The following is a 24,794-nucleotide window of genomic DNA, read 5'->3' on the forward strand; positions in this document are numbered from 1 at the left end:
GATCACATTTCACAGCATTTCACTGGGGGAGAAAAAGATAAATTCTGGTGCCTGGGGTTGTCAATTATGCACAACAAAAACTAAAAATGAGATAGAAATCCACTATTCCCTCAGAAAACAAGGGAAGTCTCAAGAGGATAAAGACTCACCCAGAAAAATAGATGTGATGAAGAGAATGGTAAGAGTTACCATTTTTTATTTCCTGAACAAAACAGAATTGTCTCTCATGTACATCTTTTGTCTGCAACAGACTATAATTCAGCAGTTACACACTCATACTTGGTCTATATACAATGAGAGGAACAGTTCTGTCAGCAGAATGCAATTTCATATAGAACTCTGGATTACAGTGTTAAATGAACTAAAACCTCAAAAAAAACTTAGATAATTTTTTCAATAATAAAACGCTATATATATTTTCACTAATAATGCATGTAAAATAATTATTCAATAACAGAACTCCCATTCACCTGAACACAACCTGAAGCCCAGCAGCGTGAAACTCCATGACATACGTTTCTCTAAAATGGCAGAAGTAGCTCTTTCATCATTTCATGCAGTTGTGTTGGCAGTTTCTGAACACTTCTCTGTTACTTATATACAGCACTGGTGAATTATTTAGCTAATTTTTTTTTTCTGGATACTGTTTTTCTCTTAGTCTTAACACAGCCATTTTTACAATTTAATCCATGTATGTATAAAAACCACATACCAGTTTTGCAACATGTCTAGAAAGAATGAATTTATACCATAGCTACTGAACTCACGTCTTAGACCTTTTAAGCATCTACAGCCACAAAAAGCTTTTGTAACTTACAGAGAATTTTCTCTATCAATGAAGTCACCAGCATGCAAACCTGTAATCTCTCGTATGAGCACACGCACATACACAGCATTAGGGCACACGCATCCACACACTTCACACCTCACGTGTGAGCAAACACCCTGCTCTTCCCTGAGAGCAGGGCCCCAAAATCAAGGACACTTTACTAACCTGCAGCGGTCTCTGTTTATCACTGCCCTTAGGAGATTTCAGTCCACTTGTCTGTTGCTGTAAAAGCAGCTGCCTTGCTGCCTGGAGTGCCTAAAAGTAAAAAAAAAAAAGAAAATCATTTCCACCAGTTCCTAGAAAGAGATGAGTTACTCATTGCTAATGTTAGGTAAAATCCAATCGAACAAATGCAATCTCCTCCTGTTTGATTTGTATTTGCTGGATTTCAGACTTCAGTCTGGTTTTTACTTAAAAGGTAACAAAAAAAAAATCATCTGAAAGTGCATTCACTAGAATTCATGGATGTACATGAAATCCTGCAGGAAATAAAGTTAATTTGTTTAAAGTGCTTGAAGAAGAGAAATCATAAACTGCATCAATAGCCTCATTTCCACAAGGAACTTGTCTTTGAGTGTTCAACTAAAATGCCCACTCCCTTGCAAATTATCATTCAATTTGCATTTTCATATTACAATTTTGAAGCAAAAGCAAGTAGACTTCAAGTGTTACCGGAAGCTGTAATTAAATTTGACAAATCAACATCAGATTATCTTGAAAGTGAATTAATAAGGATGTTCATTGAAGATTAAAAACACTTTTTGTACTTACAATTCAAGGAGAAACCTCTCCTTTGACAAAATAAAGTGCAGTTTTAATCCCAAATAAAAATGAATGGTTTTCATTTGCATTCTTAGGAAAATCAGAGAACAAAGAAATTACTACTCAACCAACCAGATCAGGCTCTGAGATGACAGTATCCCAATCAAAACAGAAAATGTTTTCATTTATTTTATGTTTTCATTCCAATTCAGCAAAATACAGTTAAACATAGGAAATGTAAGCAAACAGTCCACTTATCCAAAGACGGTTAATCTGATTATTTTTCCCTATGAAATTATTTCTAAATTGCCAAGTATTATAAAGTGGTATTTATTAGGAAATGAAAAAAAACATAACTCGAAACATTTCCACCGAAGCTACCTGGAGAACTCTTCCCCCCCCTTAAAAAAATCAGTTCAGTAAACAGTGGTTACAGCTTTAAAATACATCACACCATTATCCATGTTATTAAAACATACTGTAACTGGAACATACTGCAATAAACGCCGTTTGATCAACGTTCCTTAAAATAATAAAGATTCTCAACTGATAAAGAAAGGTACAGTTTTGATTAGACTCAAATGAGCTGGTTTTTAAGATAGTTTCCAGTATCCATGACAACAGTTGCTTTGACAAGATGTGCATATGGCATTACACTGCCAGCTGGTGTGAACAATGTTTGAACTACTGCATTGAGATGCTGAGCAAACAGAAAAAGTTGCCACGTCTTAACCCTCAGGGAAGGCAGTCATCCCCTGATCAATTATGAAAAGACAGAGAGAGGGCTGCTACAGTCTGGCTCCAAGCAAGTTCTCTGAGAATGCAGGCAGACACAGAAAACCAAAGTAAACAAACTGAATGCACTAGCACCATCTCCTAACAACATTGATTCGTCTCCCCATAGAAGGCTCTGGTACAAAGTTTGCAGAGCAGACTTTTAACATTTGGAGACATTCCCACAACAATCCCTGTATTGTTTCATCAAATTCTCAAGTAATTACAGGTCAGCTTTACAAGGCTACACATTCCTCTGAACCTAAGCAACAAGACACACAGAACGAGCTTCTCTCCGCCAAAAATAAATAAAAGTTAACATATTTCAAAGTGCACTTGAAATATTTTGTTACCAAGGAACCACTGGATGCCCTGTTTCCTATGTGAACAGCATAATCTCTTCTCCACTCACAGCTCTTGAGCAGATCCTAAAGGACAATCCTGCTCTGTCTGAGATCAGAGCTAAATATATCTGTTGATTTCAAGGGTACCAGGATTTGGTCCCAACATCTTGCAGTGGTTTAAGCACAAAACATGGATTAAATTCATCAACAGAAGATCTGTGGTGAACTTATAAGCCTTCCCAATCTTTGCAGCTCTCCAAAAGGCAAACTTGTATGGAAGCAAGAGAACTACTTCACTCCCAAATTCATGGGAGACTGTAGAGGAAAACCAACCTCATCGCTCCGGGTGATACTCTTACAAGAAGGAAAGAAGAGACCTTGAGTTAAAGAAAATGGCAAAAAATGCAAAGACAATTTTATTTTTTTAATTGTGGTGGCTGCAGAAAATTAATTTTACAGCCTTAACCTGGGAAAGAAATTGCAATGATACAATGCTGATGTATACTTCCAAATAGCTAGAACACTCTGCAAGTTGTTTCAAGTGTCCCAATCTTCCTCAGCAGCAAAGTCATCTCACGTCAATACAATAAAACAAGCATGCAAGCATCTGATAAATCCGTACATTTACAGTACTTGAAAATTAGAGAATTATAGTATGTTGCAGCTTCAATTTAAGATACGCAGTATAGTATCAAATTGTGGCTAGCACACTCCTGTGGAATCAGCCTAAGAAAGCATGACTGCCTAATGCTAACTACAAAAAGAGTCACACTTTATAAGAAAGCAAGGCAGCACAACAGGATATGTTTGCATAAAAGGCTCTGCTACTTAAACTATTTTGATTCAGATGTGCTGGTTGGGATATCTTTAAAGGAGTAAAGGCTCATCTTTTAATACAGAATGTCTTATAAATGATGACTACCTGAATACTTCAGTGATCTTATTGTGGCAGTTTAGATTATTGTAAACACAGGAGATAGAAGAAGAACAGAAAACAATTTCAAGAGATCAGAGATGATTCGAAACTCATAAGGAAAAATCACTGTCAGCTTTTGTTCTTATAGCATTTGTCATATGGTGCTTTTTCCTCCCAGTGTGCTGCTTAACTTTAGATTTTGCTACTCAGTAAACAACCTCCCAGAAACACTCTGTTAATTTCAAAAGATTATTACTGACATTATTCATAAGTGAAGATTATGAGACTATAAAACATTCCCTTCTAGCAATTCATTTGCTGCTATTAAATCTTTGCAAAACAAATTGACAACTTGAAAGTGTCTTTCAAAATTCATAGTTTAACACATGCACTTCAAGTAACCATCCATCCCACATATCATTTATAAATCTCTGTGAACTAATTTGATAATAACTCGCAGTCTAAAAACAGTTCAGCGAAAAGAAACTAACAGATGTTTATAAATCTGGCAGATCAAAATTATGTTGAGTCCTACCTCAAGTTAAGAGCAGCACGAATAGATTCTTAGGCAGACAAAATCGTATCCAGTTTCGAATAACATTTGTTTCAAATTTAGTAGGCACTTTTCCTTAATTAAGTTATCTAAATTAGTAAAACTATACAAAAAAGTCAATGTAGACAAAAGCAATAAAAAGAACTGAGGATTAGAAATTATTTTAATAATGCAAATGAAAACCATTATAATGCTTTAAGTAATGGCTGTATAAGCAGGAAATTTGGGCATATGGTTTCCAGAACTCACTGTGTCTTCTAGTAAAATATTTATTGGGAACACTACTTCTTAATATTTACTGCACAGCTTTGGCATAGCTAAAACATAAGCAGAACAAAAATGAAATTAATTGCATATAAGTCACCCTATTAAAGTTGATAAATTGTGGTAGATTTCGCAATTTGTTGGCGCTAATGCTATGAGATAGAACTTGCTTTTATTTTATATTCCAAACCCTTGTATTTAATTTAAGCATGCCTTAAAATAATTTTTAAAATTTTATCCTTTTAACAAAGTGAAAGCTGCAACTAAAAGATGGTAAACTTATTACTTTGCCTTTTACAAAGTAAATATATGTGTATTTTTAGGAAACAGATGTCACTCATATCTTTCCTTTAAAAACAGGAATGTTTAACCTATCAGCCTGTTGCATTTGAGACGTTAAAATGAAAAATGACATCTACGCCCATTAATATCGTCAATGTATAAACAGCACAGCGTGACACATTCTTGAGAGCTGAAGGCTACAAAATCTCTCTGAAACATAAATAACAAAGCACTCAGAAGCATATTTGATGTTGATATTCATCTCTGAGAAAAACACTGCTGCCTGGGCTTCTTATGAAAATAGATGCAGCCCAAATGGATCTCCTGTAATTGGTTTCAGATAGCGAGGTCAAAAGAAATATGATACAAGAAACTATTATGTGGAACAGACGAAACAAGAATGTTTATATAGGCACTCCCTATTTATACTGACAAGAGGTGTATACTTTGCAGATAACCAGAACTAAAAAACTTGCCAGAAGACAACCAGATTCTTTCCTTTTTCTAATTCCAAATCCCTATTTTATGTTTTCAAATGACTGCATGCTGTAACATTCCTGCTGAACCTGAAAGAAGTTTCTGAACATAAAATAAGTTTCCAAATGGCTGAATATGTCAAACGAGAGTCAGCTCGCTGGTAGCACTATGCAACCGAAACATATCAACATGCTAAGCTGGATTTAAGGCCAAAGACTCCTCTGCACTGGTTGAATAACAAGTTAACCAAATGATTACATCGCCACATTTATTATAAAAAATACTTCTGGAAAACCTTTGCCCCTTTATACCCTGCCGTGGGCCCATTCTCCAGCTGGTTCCAAACAAGAAGCCCAGAATTACCCATAGAGATCCTTGAAAGATGGTGACAGAAAGACAACGCCGTCCAATGCTCCCTAACATCACTCGGGTGGTGCTGCTAAATTTTTGTCTCTTGCTGACTGTATTTTCCACGAAAGTTTCCTAATGAATATCACAGCCAGTCAGCACAGCAGCTTATAGTCTTTCCAAATGGAGTAGCAAAGCATTTAGCACTATTCAAAGAATCTTGAATTTAAGATGATCCAGCTCCCTCCCAACAGCAGTCTCTCCAGGAGACTTGACAAGAAAAGCAAACTCCCATGTACCCCGAGACAGCCTCATTTTCCTTAGTGAACACCCCTTTTTCTCTAAGCTACACAAAGAAGATAAAACCTGTTGTTTCAGGACAAATGTGCCACACTGGAAAGCCCATGAAGTCACGGAAATCCTGCACGTAACTAAAATTCAAGCCACATGGACAACCTGATTTCACCTAGGAGCAGTAGACTGAACAATTATTACAAGGTTTTCTTGCAGATGTAGGAACAGAGGACCAGATAGCTAAGGCTGCTGGTATCCACCTCAAGCAATATATTATCTAAGAGATCTACATGGTCACTAAGAAGGATTTCACTCAGTTAATCGAACATCAAAGTATGCAAATACTCAAACAAAAAATATTTGTCTGTCTTCTGCATCTAGATTAGCAGCCGCACACAGCCCCAATGTGCAATGTGCGTAATTTCAGCCACTAAACTGCAGGGTGCCCTGCAGCCTTGCCCAGCAGTAGAACACAAACCTGCAAGAGGCCAACATGTTTGAAACTAAATTATGCTCAAGAAGAAGACGCAATAGCCTTGGACATTATATTACTGTCGTAAGCACTCGGACCACCAGGCTGCTAGATAGGAGGTCAGAATACAGCTGACCCTCTTCAACTGTTTCCCCAGAAAGCAGTGGTGGCCACTAGGTGCTGTATTGAGCCCAACGCCAGAGTGCTGTCAGGGGAGCACTGAATGCTTGAAAACATTCGCGTATTGACGCTACAGGAATTAGTGTGAACGAATGCCTGGTTCCTGGGTCCCCAGGCTGCTCAGCTTTTCCAAGACTGGGGAATTCTCCATTTGTCCAGGACACCAACTCTTCATGCATGAGGAATTTCAAGATAAAAAGGCAGAGCACTTTGAGGGATAGGTGGCAAAGGGGGAAACCTGTTCTGGATCGCAGTTTAACTTAGGTACTTATATTCCTCACATGCCTCATCTTAAAAATGTAAGAATTTCACTGGATATGGCCCTCATTTCCTTGGACTAAAAGACCTTCTGCATGTCTGTTTAAATTATTATTATTGTTTTGTTTACTTTGGATGATACTGCCAGTTTGAGGATACTGAGGCTTTGGTTTTGGTTCAGATTTGTGGTCTTCCCTGCAATACAAACAACACCAGAAGAAGAGATCCTCAGTATACCTGAGCTTCTGTTCTGCCTTGATGTTATCCAGGACTAATTTGCAGCTGAAGAGAAAAAGTAACAGTAATAAACTGATGAATGCAACATGAAGTCTCATAATGCTGTTTAATAAAAGGAAATTAATCACATAATTGTCATAAACCCATTTTCAAACAGCAATCTATCAGAGAGAAATTATGCATCTGTAGTTATTGACCTTTCATTTTACCATGACTGATTCATAATTAGACTAGTTTTGTGAAAAATAATAGTTAATTACCAGATTTTTTTCACTCTAATTGTTTTGGCAATTTTTTTTTGTTTAGCGTCTTACTTTTTCCCCATGTGAAGGATGCTAAATAAATACAGGGAACTAATAACTTAGCGCCTAACATATTTCATTTCCTAAAACAAATTTAGCTTTTCTATATATAACACAGGTTAACGGATACTAAACAGTGTTTCAAAAACAACTCTCTCATTTTTCCTGCTTATTATTTGGCTGACCAAGAACTAGAAATAAAACACCCATAACAGTGGTTTGCTTCAGTTCTTGGTGGCATTAGCAGGGCTCTTCCCTGTACACATCGATATGCATTGGTCATTAGACCACACACAACATGGTCCAGGACCACAAATCCAGTTGCCATCTCCAAAGCTTGGACCACCTGAAGAATGCAAATGTTGAGGGTTAGGAGAGATGGGGGGCCCACAACACCAAAACTGTGCTCCAGCCTGACAGTCTCCTTTCTTTCATCCCAGATGCCTGAACTTAACTTTCCTTTGGTCAACACAGGAGCAGGCAATCCACCCTGCAACATCACACAGTGACTGACTGAATCAAAGAAATGGAAACAAAAGCACTATACACATCAAATACCAGCGCCACAAGCTCACAATGTCCTGCCACTGCTATTTTATTCCCTGTGACATTAGTTTTAGAAAACTGGGACATGTAACAGCTAAACGGAAAAGCAGACTTCTTAATTTTACACGAATAGAATGTGGCAATGGTGGCATGTACCAGTTTTCCACATGAAAATTGGTATCAACTATTTCATGTAAAAATCAGCTAGCAGGTATGTCAAAGCTATCTAAACGTGCAAGGAAAAGAACAACAATCAACATGGCTTTCCCATGTGTGAATGCAGAAATAAAAATTATTAATAAATAATTAATAAAATTATTAAACATTTATATAATATTATGTATATATGGTACAAATGTCTATATATCCTTGATTTGAAAGGAGTTGGTTGAAAGAGGACCTTCTTTCAAGTCTGTCCATTGTAGACATTCCCTTATTGGGTGTGAAGCCTACTTTGAATTTAAGCAGTCTGAAACAGAGTAGTGTTGGCTTAGGTGGAACAATAGATGGTTTGATAATGTATAAATAGGAAAGGAACTGATGCAAATGAAAGCAAAAGTGATCCCATTTGTACTAAAATCAAAATGCAGAGCAAATGTGGGAGGAGAAAGTAACACAGTATCAAGGGAAGCATTATAATGTTAGGCTGCTAGAAGGCAGAGGTTTTAACTGATAGAAATCTGAAAGGGAAATTTATAAATTCAAGACAATGAAATCAGCATGGAGATTATTAAGCAAATGATTAACAAAAAACATCATAAAGATATAATCTAAACCAAAAGGTGAGGCAGATATAAAACAAAAGGAAACATACACTCAAATGTTTTGTTCTGGCCAACAGCAAGATTCCTAGAATAGAACCTAAAATTTGAGAGAACAGAGGTGAGGCATGATTAGCTTTGTTAAGTAATATGGAGAGGTAAAATAACATGTGAAGAACAAATGCCAAAACTATATTTACGCTAGAATAGCCTTAGCCATTTGGAAGGCAGAAATAAATACCTCTTTCTTTACAACTTATTTTCAATTAAGTAGTATTCTGTACGGTGACTAATAAAGGAGTGCTGACATGAAGCATCATAAGCCCAGATTCCTCATCCCAATACCCTGCAAGCGAGAAACCAAAGCTATCTGCCAAAGAATATGGATCTACATGGTACCAAAATAATTACATAGAAGTTACAGTAATTATATGAATCAAACTCTCTCAGCCAATCAAAATGTGAGGAATTACATATTTACTGAAGAGCTAGTGATTGAAAGGGCTCCAATTATTTGAATAGTAACTGATTTATTTACCACTGCCCTTACAAATCCATATCCAGAGACATGAGTGAGATTGCAACTGCATAAGGAAATATTACCAAGATGGTCATATCAGGCTTTTGTTGTATGGCAGGAAGAATGGCCATGACTGAACTATCCAACTGATAATTGGTGGAGAAGAGCAAAGTTCATGTCTGGGTTTCACATTACATATCATAAAATTTAAAGTTTCTTTTAAAATATTTCCTTACAAGGACACAATTTAAAGAAATCTCAAATTTAACATATATCTGCAATGAAAAACATGTATTAGACATGATACTGTCATACTATTATGAAAAAAGTGAACTGGGACATATGAATAGAAGTGTCCTATACAAAACTGGTATTTTTTCCACTTTATTCAACTTTTTAAAGACTCAGATAGAGAACTGTATTAAGCTTGGGGTACTATGTTTCAGAGGTGCACTATCTGACTATTGAGCAGCGAAGAGCAGTAATAATGATCATGATGAGAAAATCTAACTTACGGGACAGAAGAAGTCTGATAATAAAAACAGAAAAAAAATCCTGAAGTATAGCTGTCTTCAGCAAGCTTCTGCACAGAACGATCTAACTTTATTCCATGGGTAGGACAAATAAGAGTGGCCTTAAACTGAATACAGGGGGATCTAATGAAACTTTCCAATGGGAAGGATTGTGGAGAGTACAATAAAAGGCACAGAGACTGCAAAATCCTTGTCGCTGGACCTGTTTAAGAAGCATCTTCAGGAAGAATTAAAAGCAGTGATTCTGCTCTGGGACACAGCAGATCTTTACAAGCGTCTTCCAGCCCTGTTCTATTTGATTGTGTGGTTCCTGTGAAAGCATGCCAAGTTCGGATTACTGTGATGTCTAACACCTTGCTACATTTCAAATAACACCATGTTATCATAAACTGAGCTTCAGCATGGTTTGTTTCTATGGTGAGTTAACAGCAGAGGATCAGCAAGAGCTGTGCACACAGTCTCGCTCTTTGGAATTTTCCGACCTTACATGACCATGTCTGTGTTTATGAGACTATCCTTGAAATTTTGGACTGAACAAAGAAATAGTTTATACAGAATAGGAGATGGCTTAGAATTAAGCTTTCTGTGCCCTAATCGCAGTCAGAGCCATCTGGGCAGGACTCTTGTGGCCTCACCAGCAAGTATGGGCACAATAGTAGCAGAAAACATGTTGTAATTCTTACTATAAACAGTAGAGGTATAGCTGAAATGAAGAGGTAGGAAGAGGAGAGAAAAAGAAGGGAAGAATGTGGGTCTGAAGCACAGCTTGTTTAACTTAAGTCACACATCTAAAAGAAAAAAAAAAAAGGCAAATTTACTCATCATTATAATTTATTATGAGTTTAAATCATAGAATCATAGAATAGTTTTAGTTGGAAGGGACCTTCAATGCTCATCTAGTCCATCCTCCATGCCATGAGCAGGGCATCTTCAACTAGATCAGCTCAGAGTCCCATCCAGCCTGGCCTTGAATGTCTCCAGGGATGGGGCATCTACCACCTCTCTGGGCAACCTGGGCCAGGGTTTCACCACCCTCATTGTAAAAAATTTCTTCCTCATGTCCAGCCTGAATCTCCCCTCTTTTAGTTTAAAATCATTACCCCTTGTCCTGTCATAACACACCTTTCTAAAAAGTCTGTCCCCAGACAAATCTACAATAACAAAACCTACAAAGTATCTCTGATAACCTGATTTCACACATGTTTTTAATGAAATAATTTGATTGAAAGTCACTACATAGTCTAAGCCATTTAAAAAAATCAGTCTTTATGCTAAAGCTAAATCAGCTCAACTTAAATCCTACTCTGCCCATTATTTTCTTATGGATATTTTTGTAATACTTTTAAAAACCTTTAGCTGGCAAAAAGAGCTCCAGGTACTCCAGCTCCAGGTGCAAAAATAATTAGGGGAAGAAACAATAAACATGCCTGTAAATAGACAATACAATTGTAGGCATTTTATTTGCATTTTTTCAAGGTTTTTGATAAACCTTTTGGAGAGGGAAGTGCAGTCCTGTGTGCAGTTAAGAAAAAAAACCCAAAGAACAAAACAATAAAAACACTGATAGGAGGTCAAGAAGTAAATTATGCAAATAAACAGCCTGTTTTCTAGACAGTGGATTTATTAATGGTGGCATTCAGCAATAGTTATGAGCTTGCTGATAACACAAAGCCTGATCTAAACTCCTTGGAATAAATCTGAAACATTTAAATCTGCTACTACATGTGGACTGTGAGGTTCCCAATGAACCTGTGTACCATGATCACAAATTAATTTGTATGTATATATGTGCAAAGTAACACATGCATTCACACATACATAAAACTAAATACTTTTTTTCTTGAAGGAAATGCTTATATTATGTGGAAAACCCAACAAAAATAGCACTGGTTAGCCCTACATCTCTCTGAAGGAGTGACGTGCTCTTGTGGTCTGCTGTGGGCTGCCTGAAATACTACAACTGTAGGTTTCCTCTCAGGCTGCTTTTCTACCTTGTAACTCTTTTGGTGCACTTTGTGATGATCCAGCAGGCAGGAGCCAACATGCAGACCGCTGCCTCTGAAGAATCTCAATCCGCAACTGGCAAATGAGTTGTATGTTTTGAAGGGCAGCCTTAACAGTCCGTGTAGACAAATCTACTGAGAAAGCATTCTCCACTTTGGGGACTTTTTAAGAGTGAAGATTATAAAAACAGTGAAATGACAAAGAGCTTTAATTTTAAGCTAAAATGCAAGAGAAGACAGAGAGGCAAATGTCCTCAGGCTCCTCATCCTAGTTTCAGCCCTTGTGAGGAGATCTAGTAGGGAGTATATTCTTTATGATTAGAAACTTGCAGGGATGAAAAAGAAAAGACCTGAAGCTAGTAAAAATGTTTTGCAGAAGTGGAACAGAGAGACATTTTGCAATTCCCAGGGCGTTTAGGTGCTGGAGAAATTATAGCAACTATATGAGGAATTCCCAAGTAGTATACAGGAGCAACACAACAGGTTAGGCATTTGAATTAAAAGGTAGATGTTCCAATCACACTTCATCAAGCTCACCCCGGAAAAAATGATCCTTGTTATATTGCCTTGACATCTACAGTAATGTTTCTAAACAGTAAGCTAATCAAGGAATTATAATAATAAAGATGCTCAGAGGCATTATCATCTCTAAATGCATCTGTAAAAGCAGACAGTTTTGTTGGTGCCAAACATGTGTAACACTTCACATCAGTTAAAGTCTCTTCTGGCATCAGATTGTAAAAATTTCCTCTGAACCATGTAAAACATATTGCATAATCACATAAAAAGCAGTACTGGCAACCAATGCACATAATGAAAATACACTGGAAATGAAGTTTAGATATAAATTGTACCACTTTTATTCTTTTAACTACTCTTACTTTATACAAATCAAAACCGAATTTTCCGCTTTTATCAGTCCTCGATCATGTTTTGTCATCGACTTAACATGGTCAAAACTCAGTTGCTAGTCTTCTAAAGACATTCATCTTTACTCATCATACACAGCTCAGATTTCATGTCCTTGAAGTATTTACCAGATTCTCCTTTCTATAATACCTCCTTTATTCTTCTTGTAACCCTTTAAACCTCATCAATCTGTAACAATTCTTCTATCTTCCACGTTGTGACTTCTCTCAAAAGTTCTGGATTTCTCCAGAGATTGCTTTACTTGAGGCATCAAGCCATCACCACTCCCCTTCCTTCCTTCAAATATCTTCACCCTCATTGTCTCCAATGAGAGAAAAAAAGAGCAGATGAGGGGTTTATTTCCCTCATAGTGCACTTTGTATTTATTCATTAAAAATAACTACATTTGTCTGAACTCGCATACTTATATAAGGTGTATGTAAAAATGAATTCTTTAGGTACTTCCTTCTCCCCTGCTGTGACTGTGCAACCTGCACCCGTGCAGGAGAGGAGGCCTCAAAGCAGGATGGGCCAGCATCTCTGCTGTACACTGTGGGGAAAAAGTAATAAAAGAGACCAATCTCACAATCTAAAAATTGTTCTTAAATCAAAACCAGTATCTATCCATGCAGTGAATTCCTCATGCAGTTTTTTTGCAGTATTTTTAAAGTCAGCTTTGAAAATGGCAGACTGATACTCAAATTGGCATTTTGAATTATTTAGATAAATCCATAGAGGTACCACCAAGGTGTGAGACAGCATTGTGTGGATGAAAGAAACACTACACTTCTGCACCCTTTTCATACACAAGCCTTAATCAGATATCTTACATTTTCTACCCTGAAAAATATGAAACAAAAATTATCTAAATAATCTGGATACTTACACTTATCTTCCCAAACCTTAACCTCTTTTTCAGTCAAGACTTTCTTGGCATATCACTCCCAGGTAGTTTTACAACATGAAAGAGTTTTCTCTGACCAATGACCAGCAGAATTTTCAAACTTGCTGCAATTTTTCACCTTTTAAAATTTATTAAAAATTAAACTTAGATGTGGATTGCCAACTTTTTCAATAAATACTACATTTTGTCCTCCATTTGCATTTCAGCATTTTATGAAATATTTTGTTAACAATGTTTCCCTGTGTCTGGTCCTTGATTGCTCCCATGTAACATTAGGTGCAGAGATTGAAAAGGGAAGGAAGGCTTTTCAAGGACAGATAAAGGGCTTTCAAAATTTAGTAACTGTACATGCTATAGAACAGAATCTTTTATGTTCATACAAGTATACTTCACCGGGGCATGATACTGGCAATATTTTTAGTATGCTAGAGAATTCACAGTGCCACATAATACAAGAATAATAAACTAAGTTCTAGTTCCAAGATCATAATCATTTTTTGTGCTGCTCTCAACACACAGTACTGATTTTACAAACATTAGTAGACAGACATGGGACTACAAAAAATCAGTAAAGAGATAAAAAGTTTTGGGTTTTTTTTTAATCTTAGTTATGATGATCTGATATTACTTTATTGCTTCTAATATTGCCTTTTGTTTTAATTGACAAGGCAGGAGAAAGTTCATCTTATCTGTGAACACTCATCTGTTTTCTTCCCTGATCATCACTTCCTACAGTGACTTGCAAGTATCACACAAAATAGATCTATTACTGGCTACATACTTTGATATTATCAGAGTATTAAAATGTATAGTAAATTTTACTTTAGTTGTTATTTATAAAAAAATATGCCATCTTGTAGAGATGGATTTTTTTTATTTTGTGGGATAAAATGTTGGTGATTCCGGCTCTTTGATTTGGGGGGAAAAAAATGACAGACACAGTATTAGAGCTTTTTTTGTCAAAAGGCTTTGCTTTTCATGAGAAAGCCTTCTGGATTATATCTATTAGTCTACTGCAATTCCCAGGGCTCTTCTTGTGCTGTAGGACAGCAGACTTAAGAATAAAACGAGGAGAGAAACCATTTTATGTCAGGACTTTGGGATGGCTTTGAAAAACTTTCTGGAGCACAGTTTAGGCATAAAGCTTATGTAGCTACCCAAAGGCAGAGCTGTGGCCAGCAGGTGAAACAATCTTCCATTTTAGATGAATGCCAGAGGTTCTCACCCTCTTCTCCAGCAATTCCTGAGCTCATTAATATCGCTAAGACAAGAACACTACAAGCACTTTCATGTTTATAGTTACAAAATAATATATATAGAGAAAAACTGAAAAGGGTATGATGACAATATCACTTTTATCAATTTTCTCAGGCTTCACCTACATGGCTAAACTGAGGAGTGCCTGAAAATGTGATTTTCTGCACCGGCAAGCCATAAGCACAGCTCTTGGTGAGCTTTTGGACCTGGGCTTACCAGCACTATACCAAGCGATGCCCAAGCTCAGCTCTGCAGTCAGACTTTTCCGAGGACTGGTCCCTCTAGGGAATTGGATGCAGTCATCCCAATTTTGGGGGCTAAAATGCTTATTAGCTCACGTGTGTCTCACTTTGTGTCACATGCCCAGTTTAGCATTCAAGAGCCATTACGTTCAATTGACTTGTGCAGATCATGCCTATATGCTCAAAACAGTTGAGCTATACATTGTTTTAAAGCCCCTTTTTGGGAATGCTTAGGAGAGTTTTAAAGGACTCTGATTTCACAGCTCAACAGGTTGGAAGAACAAATCATTGTCAGAAACAACAACAATAAACACTCCTTCAGGGAGGTAGAAAAAAGATTCATTTCATTCTGAAGCGCTGCAGCAGGAACCTCCAACAACATCCCATGGCGTGTCTGCTGATGAGTTTTAAGGACCAGTTTTATATGGATGCATTATGCATCTGGAGTGAGTTTTGCTTCTGAGGTAAAAATTCTGACAACAACCACTGTTTTATGAAAAGTGCCTTTTATACATATATATATATATACATATATATATATATCTCCAGGCAGCAGGGGGAAAAAAGCAGATTTGACTGCAAAGCATCTGTTTCCAGAGTTCATGTCAATCAAATCCACAAAAATAGTACCATATTACCGTTTCTGTAAATTCTAATAACATTGATGGTATTTTTCGTCTTCATGTTTAGCCACTTAAGACTGAGAATTCAGAGTTATGTAATTTGACAAAGTCTGCAGAGAAAGTAATTTTCAGAGCTCGGGTTAGTCACCAGCTCCCGGAGTGCTCCAGCTCTTGGTGCTGGCACTGAACTCCCTCTGCTACAGGCAAAGGAGCAAAGAGGCTGCTCAGCACTGTAAATTAAAGACAATATTTAAAAACTTTTTGCAAGTGCAAAGAGAATCACAGTTGAATAGCACCGAAATAAAAACAATGCAAGTAATGTTGAAGAGAGGTTAAATTTCTTCCTGACTAGAAGGCATTAAAAAAGACTCATATAGTAATCAGAGTGTAACAACTAGGCCAGCACAATATCGAGAACACATATTTTAGTGACTAGAGATGATTATGCTACTCAGAAAAATAAATTAATTTTACTTAAGTTGACTTCCTTAATCTTCAAGGCAAGTGTTTCTTTGACTAGTCTGACACAGTTGAAGTGGTCTAGATATTCCCTCTGTTGTAACAAGCATTGGCAGACTCTGTAACTACAAAGTGAGCACTTTCACTGACCTATTAGGCACTATTCCTTGAAATCTGGACACATGGAATGCACTCAAGCTTTTACATCATCTTGCATGACAAGATATATCATGAGCACCATTTCAATTTATTTACATTGTGAATTAATAGTATTTCAAAGTGGACATTTTGCAACAAAGCTAAAGTTTTTTTTTAAAAAAAAACTAAGAGCAAAGGCTGCAGGAATTTTCACCTTTACCAATCAATGTAATTGTTGGAAGAAACAATTCCTGAAATTTTGCCAAGTGCAAGCAGTACCATTCTGACCTTTCGCTTTCCAGAATGTTTTTCAAAAAATGTTTTCTTAACATTACTCCATTTTTGAGAAGCAAAAGCCTCTGTTGCAACTCTTTATTGTGAAGTAGTCTCTGTTCAATACCATATTTTAAAAGTTTTGCATGTATATTACCCCACATGATTTCTAGTATAGCAGAATTCTGGTTTTGGTTTCGTTTGCTTTTTTTTTTCCTGGGTGATACAAGACGGCAAAACAGTTACAGCTAAAGCTTTAAGACTTAGTTTTATAAAAACTGAAAATGAATGATAAGGAGAACGGCATTTATACTTGAGAACTTTAAGAAGGGGATTCAGCAATGTACATTCACACACTCATAAATTATTGTGTTGTATCTAACCTGTCACAAGCCACATATATTCACCCACACTGCAATAGAGCTTCAGCAAGTTTCCTGAATATCTCACCTAAGATTAAGGTTTTGAGAACAGAGGGAATCCATCATTTCACATGGTGGCCTTTAATGCATTGTCAAAATCAAATAATTATTAGGACCAAAAATAAGAAGAGATCTGGCCCTGTCTCCAGGCTTGCATTTTTTAAATGGTTTTCCATATAGGAAAGAAGAAAAGCTTCTGACAGCCAAAGAAAGAAGGGACAGGTCAAATCTGTGTTAGATTAAATGGTTATACTGTTAAGTTTTACCATATGTTGATTGTCCAAAACATTATAAATATAATTGAGTATAAAATATTTTCATATGGAGAGGTGTTCAACCAGTACAAATTAGCTTCAATTAAATCCCTTCCCTGCTGATTACTCTATGTGTTCAACTGTCAGTCTCTCATGTCTAGTCATGCTGTAGATCATTTCAAGAAATATCCAACCACATACAGATTTCAAACAGATTTAGATCACTTCAGTCTACTAAGGAAGGAACACAAGGTGACAGTGAAATTCGAGGCACAGACAAACTCCATTCTGCCATGAGTCACAAGGATGAGGTGTGCAGACCGTTAACCTGGATGGGGCACCTTCCACCAGTGGTTAAAACTTTTGCAAGATCCTCAAGTCAGACACAAATGGTTCTGGACAACAACTACACTCCTCCTTTTTTTTTTCTTTTTTTTTTTTTTTCCTGTGTGTGTGTTTGTGTGTGCATTTAATGTTAATGAGAAGATGCCAGATGGATGGTTTTGAAAATTAAAATGCCTTTTTTCTATATTCAGGGCAAGTTCAGCATAGTCAGCTGCAAAAGCAACTAAATGAATGTAGCTCGTTACTGCCTCCTTTTAAGGGGTAGAAAGGTAATTCTATTTCCATGCTCATTCACTCTTCATTTCTTGTACTGATTATGCCAATTAGAGAAGTCCTTTTAGCGCTGCGGGCATCTGGCTCCTAGAAATCTTACCCGTCTGTTCATATGCTTGCAGGTACTGACAGCTGTAGAATGAATTTGATATAGATCATTTAACTATCCCCAGCGATGAGCAAGGAGATAAGCTACAGACTGAGTGGCAAACACTCTGCCGAGTCACTTGTACCATTTCTGCCTAAGTTTTCCTTTACTATTTCCTTTACTATGAAATACAGACTGCATAAACTTATATATATATATACACACATAAAATACATATGGTGGAAATTTCCTTTATGGTCGAAGAAATTTTTGGACTGTCTTTACTGCAGATATGTACAACTATCACAAATGTGGGGACCAAACAAAGAACCGTATCTAAGTAAGATGCACGACTGCACATCTGCTAACACAAAATCTAAGTTCTTTGCTTCTAAAACTCATCAGCTTACAATTTTTTCTTTTCCAGTACAAAGAATGTCTAATTCATATATTTTTTTTGGTTCCCTGGTGGACACATGATTTGTTTGGAAATGAAATTCAAATTCTTCATTTTCAAAGTCATAGTCAACTTGACACCTAAAGAATCTCATCTTCTTTTTTATTTTTTTCTCTTCTAATGTGTCAGCTTGCGTTTTCTCTTCATGGTCATCTTCTTCCCTGGGTAACTCCAAGGTTTTCCTTACATTGACCTACACAGGGTCATCTTCCCTCATGTTGTTGCTTCACTCAAGAACTTAAAATCTTCCCTCAAAATTTGCTCTTTTCAGTTAGTTTTCTAGTACAGACCTTAATCTTTCCTCTTTCCAAATGTTGTCCCTAGATTTTAAGACTCTTGCTTAAGCTTAAATAAATTCAAAAAAAAAAATCAAACAAAAAAGCCCAGAACTAAATGGCATTAACAAGATATGTCTCTAAAATACACTGATTTAATGGTATTTCACTTCTTCTTACTCCTGTTCTTTGCTGTTATTTTCTCCTGTATTTTAACTCCTGTTTAATCTAATTCATATTCTGTGATTGTAAGTTTAAAATAGTCCTACTTTCAACCTGAAGGGGTTGAAAGATCTTACTGCTTTATAGTGTAACAGTATTATTTTGTTTACTGTAGTAACTGTTCAGAATATCTATGAAGTTTCAAATGCAGCAACAGCAGAATCCTTTTTGATAATGAACTGAATTTAAAAATATATTAATACCATGCTATTTTACATGTAATAGTAGCTGCAGTTAAAGCCACTCCTTCCTGTGAATAGAATATATATATAGGTTTTTTACATGCCATATATAAGGCAGCGTACTGACCTGCATGCAAAAACTTTTAATGTCTTAAAGTAAATGATGACATTGGGAGGGAAATTTGCCAGGGAAGAAGAGATTAGGCCACTGCATTAACACTTGGGCAAAGTCTATCAAGCAAAAGGTACTTTTTCCTATGGAGCTGGGCATTGCCTTGCACGCAGAGGGAAACGGGCAGCAGGGTCGTGTTCAGAGCCCCACTCCACAGCAGCGACCACATTTGCACATAACCAACTTCATCCATCAGAAACATGCCGTGTGAAGAAAATACTCCTCATTAGTCTTTAATTTCCTGAAATACGTTTTAGTATAGTAAAAATCAAGTCAGCTACACACAGTGTAGCACTGATTTGCACTTCGGCCAGGACATCTCTCAAGATCCTGGTACTGAGAGGAAAAGGTGTTTACAGTCAGGATTTATTTTTTTGTTTTAATGGCAACAAATCCTATGCTTTTTAAATTGCTTGAAAATTTTTGTAAGAGAATCCTAAATTGGACAACACAAAAATCTGTTCACTTCTGAAAATCCCAGTCATTGTCTCTAAGACTGGATGCAGTTTGTCCTCTGGGCTTTGAGACTGCGAATTCAAAATGCAGACCTACAATAGCCAAGCTGCCCCTTTTTATCTGGAGGCTTCAGGTATCCCCCAAGACTTTTATATAAATGTAGTGCACTCTGGTTTACATTAGAAAAGGAAACATTTATCTTATCACATTGATATCGGCTCAGTACAATATTACATTCTGGAATAAGAAAATATTGCAACTTTTCTTGAAAAGGTCAAGAGGTACTGTTTATCTTCAGGGCATAATGAATTACATCGTATTGCCTCCCTAAGAACTCGAAAGAACAGAACACGTTTTGACACATAATGCACAACTCAGTGCTCTGAGACAGTAGGTGGAATAATAAACAAAGCCATAGTGTAATATTTCCAGCCTCAAAATTGTGTATAAATACAAACCTATGAGAAAAACCTGGTTAGAAGCTAGTGCTTTCACTATTAAAAAACTATGTGGGACAATTTTAATACGGGATGACCTACAAATCTCTTTAACCTCTTAATTGCATTCTAAATTAAACTTTACCTATTTACTTTATTACATGTTAAAATTTATAACTGCTCAGGAAGGTAATGTAACAGCTAGAAGTTTCTGGCTTCCAGTTTTATAGCCAGAACACATCTTTTTATTTATGAAAATCACATTCCCTGTCATGTCTGACTGCTTAGTTTATGCTGCAAGGACTATACTCTCAGTTCACTGTTATTGATCGCTAAATACTGCCCACTGTTCTGAAATGTTTCAAGTTAAGTTTTACAATGACTCAGCAGAAGAGAAAAAAAAGTAGATTATGATCACTTAATCTGAAGTGCCACTAATACAGAGATTCATGTGCCCTCATATTTCCTGCACCAAGCCCAGTAACTTATAAGTGGAACTTTCAGTGGAATATCTATAAGGACACTTATCAGGCAAAAAATGTTTTGCCTACAGCAAAAAAAAGAAAACACAAGCAAATTTTTAATAACCTTATATTTCAACAGCTGTTCATGTATACGCCACAAATTGTCTATGAGGAAAATTTAATAAGAAGTAATATGTGACTTGGTCTTACATATTCATTTTTGCAAACATGTGAGAAATTGAACTAATGAATGAAAAAGGGCCTGTAGAAAAAAATTAGTTAAACTCGAGACTCGTGACAACCTCAATGCACTTGAAAAGTCTCCAGTGCTCTGCAAACTTCTGCCTGCAGTGATATTTTGCCTGGTGTATTATGAAATTAGCAGCATGCACATGGAGACCAGAGCAGTAATCTGAAAGGGAGAAAGGGGTCTCCGCATGCCCCTGTTTTGCTCAGAGCTGGGGTGCGTAGCTATGACCTTCCACCTAAGAGTGCTGCAAGGATCTTCTCCTTATTCTGTTCAGTTCAAATTCAAAACAGTGATCACAGTGCTCAGTTTTACCTTTACTTCTTAATGCAGAAAAGGAGAAGCATTCACAGAGCCGGAATTTGTCTCAGATGGCAGGTGAGAGCTAAGAGCTCCAGCTCCTGTAATCTGCTCGCTCAACACAAGAACTCACATTTCAATTTACTTTGCCATGAGATCCTGAAACACACAGTAGTCAGAGGAGTCTCAGTAGGCAGGGGGTGCTCTAACACATACTATAGATCCTTAGCAACGTGGAAAAAAAAAGAAAGTGAAGAGACAAACCTGCAGTCACACTTAGATCGAATATGCAGGACAGACAAGAAGGCCTTTAGCTGCCATTCATTTCAGAAGAGAGATGAGAAACAGAGAAGAGATGAATACAGAAAACTTCCTATTTGTGGGTACTGGGTCATGTAAGAAAACAAAGAAGATTAATATGAACTGTGTTACTCCATCAAACCTATGTATAGAAATACCACAAAAGTGCCAACAGCACAGCTTCAATGATAAGAGGCAAGATCTCCATATTAAAGTAGGTATCTGAAAGAAAGCAGCTGAACCTACAGTGGCTTGGAGAAAAATTTATAGCTAAATCAAAATTTTCAAAGAATATGTCAAACACATAAGTTTGTGGGTTAAGTCAGGGTTTCATTTCTAGATAAGAACTCTTGCCTTATCACACAGAAAAAGGAGAAAAACAAAAGGGAAATAATTCATTGTGAAAAATAAATATTAACAAGAGTATCATAATATAGGTCTTATGGTAATGTGAGATGAAGACATGATCAAATTGAATGGAGACAGGGAGTTGGGAACATAGATTGGTTCAGAAAACTGGCAGTTTGGAAAACTATTTGAGTCTGGCTTGCCATATACAAAAGTTAAGAAACTGTCAGAAGAACATAAGAGTGAAAATGAAGAAAATATTATTCTGCATTCAAAAAATTCTGAAAATCTTCCTGAATTCTTTTGTTTTATCGTAGATCTCTTCCTTCCTCTGTTTGTTTGTTTTGGGTTGGTTTTGTTTGCTTGTTTGTTTTTTCCCCAAGGGAACTGAAGGAGCTAAAGCATATCCAATTATTTAAGGTCTCATCAAAGATATCAAGAGACGCTCTGTGGAAAAGGGAATAATAAACATTTTGTTCAGATTTCAAGACAAAGACCATGGCTGCCTCTGTCCAAACTTCAATAAACAGAAAGACATAGAACACTCTTCCTGCTCTTGTTTTCTTTCCCAAGTATATTTACTTCCTTAAAAGTTGTCACAACTGAAGCAAACAGAGTGATAGAAAGGTTAGTTTTTAATAACTCACTACCAGATTAATGATAAATAGTAATAGCTTTGAATAGGGCTATGCCCAATTCTGCCAGCTGGTTCATACATATGTTATCTGAGTCTTAAAAATAATGTTATCTACAGAGTTTTGGTTCAGAATAAAAACTCCCAGTTCTAAGGGGAGTGACTAGTATGCATAAAATGTTTACAATTCTTAACAAATTACCTTTGGTATCTAAAGTGCTAAAAAAATAAGCTAAATTAATTACCATAAGGTAGTAACATTGAAATAATATGAACCATAATTCCCACAAATTCACCCAGGTCCTATCAACTCTCTCTTACTATTTAGGAAACAATGCATTTAAGTGAATAGCTTTGCTTTGCACACTTCTAAGAAATAAAACTTAACTTTAAAAAGAAAGTTTTCTACTTTGATTTTCTACATTTTATCTGACTTTCCTGTATCAGGTCCTACCAATGGCTTTTTGTTGTTTTTTTGTTCTTTCAAAGTAGAGTCATTTGGCATCCACAATTTTCTCATGGGATTTTGAGAACCAAAACCCATAAATGAATTTTAAACAGAGTTAAAAGTTGTTCCTTCTTACTCTTTTTGAATGTATCAATAGTGGCTAACAGCACTGATAAATTATAATAATTCAGACCTGCTAAAAGGACCGTCTGTATCTTCAGTAAGCCAGGTCGCCATTCTCTGAGGAGGAACTGAAGATATTTCTGGACTTGTTGGGCATCTTAGATTTAACACTTGGCCTCTCATAGCAATTTTCATCTTTTACAACTGGTTTTGGTCTTTGAGGAACATTTCTGAAGGTCTTGGCTAGCTCCAGGCACTTAACCTTGGTTGTGCACTCGCAGTGCACCAAAGGCGGTGGTTGCCAGCAACGAAGTCACCGGGAGCGCTGATGAAGAGACACGACAGGGCTGCCACAGCATGGGGAGCCCCAGCCTGAAATCCTACATGCATCCTATGCATTTTGAAGGAACATGGAGAAATGAGGTACTGTCTGAGGATCTAAGGAAATTTTGGGTGCCAGCTAGACAGTAGGAGAGGGACAGACAAGAACGACAAAAGTCATGAGCAAAGTGGATTTTCTTATCATCATTCAAGTACTTCCAACCTGTGATAGCAGGAGGTGCAGCAATTAGTGGTCATCCTTGGAAAAGGCAAAGTCAGACAACCAAATAAGAAAAGCAGTTTCTGCCTTGAGGACTCTTTCACATCTCATTCACATCACAAGGACTGCTGGAAGTTACAGTTAGCCCTTACAGCACTTGTCTGATCAATCAAGGCCTATGTGCTAAAAATATTCGGTATTTTGTGCTATTCTTCTCTTGTATTGCCAGAGAAAGCTCTTCTCCTTCAAACTAAAGTTTCTCTAGTAAGCCTCAGGTAGATATAAAAGGGCCTGTAAGGACAGGAAGGATGGGAAAGGCCCTTAGGACACTTCGTGCAGTTAATAATCATAAAAAGGAAGAAACATAAAAGGTATTTACTCATCGCATTATACAGGAACAATTAGGGAATATCAGGCCTTACTAATGGATTTTTATTATTAGGGAAATCAGTAAAGAAAAGGAAGAACTCCAATCAGAAATTACAGAACATAGTGCCAGACGTCGGATAAATACAATGTACAGACAGACTTTGCAATATTTTGGAAAACATGTTCAAGAAGATTAAGGGGCCACTGAATGGAAGTATAATTATGTTTTGCAGAATAAAGTTTCTCATGCATCCACTGTGACTAAATTATGTAAAAACAAAAGGTTAAAGAATATTTTATGTATCTATTCACATTTCTGTATGAAGACAGATTTTTGGCCTCTCTTTAGAAGTAATGAAAGCCAGCCAAAAAATAACAGGGTAAGGTGTTAAGAGAAGATTTTAGAAGCAAGATTCCGCACGGTAGCAAAGCTGGACTGTGCTAGCTACTTTGCTGTATGCAGATATGCCCTGATTTGCATTCTTGGATATTTTAGCACCTGAGAGGATTAGTATCAGGATATGTAAATGTGTCTGTGCATCACCATCAGCTACCGAAATAAGGTTAGTGTGGGCTGGTATACCATACTTGCACTTCTAAGATGCATTCTGGCAAGTTCTGGTAAAGGTTTTCAGTATACCACATTTTTTCCCCCAGATAGATACTTTTGAACATTATTCTTAATATACACAACATCTTTTTGCTTCTTCCATTTTTTCCCAAAAAGTACACACGGACTGCCTTCTGATCCATCATTTTATAAATGGTTTCATGTGTATACCCAAACAAAAATGAAATTAACTTAAGAATGTCAAGTTGTAACCGAGGATAAGTTGAGGGTTTGTTTTTTTTTTAATGATCCATAAATAAGAGTTGTCAATATAAGCAAACGAAGATTGCAGTTTCATTTAAGCAGGATTCTAAATGTGGTAATGAATGGAAAGAAAGAGGATAGTCAAACATCTTTAATTATCTAT

At 36.7% G+C, this 24,794-nt stretch overlaps 1 protein-coding gene across 3 annotated transcripts in view; it reads right to left on the reverse strand.

Moving 5' to 3' along the window:
• The window catches only part of FOXP2 (forkhead box P2), a gene marked incomplete at its 5' end in the record, with an annotated part of 192,678 nt that overhangs the window by 123,573 nt on the left and 44,311 nt on the right, over positions 1-24,794 (reverse strand). For 2 of the 3 annotated variants that reach the window (XM_080343099.1, XM_080343098.1), the window contains one exon: positions 995-1,084. The exons of the other annotated variant lie outside the window; for it this stretch is intronic. In XM_080343099.1, coding sequence (XP_080199225.1) covers positions 995-1,084 — 90 coding nt within the window. The remainder of the gene's footprint in view (positions 1-994; positions 1,085-24,794) is intronic. 3 annotated transcript variants of the gene reach the window in all.

Source organism: Nesoenas mayeri, assembly GCF_963082525.1.
Source record: "Nesoenas mayeri genome assembly, chromosome: 1".
NCBI classification, from domain to species: domain Eukaryota; kingdom Metazoa; phylum Chordata; class Aves; order Columbiformes; family Columbidae; genus Nesoenas; species Nesoenas mayeri.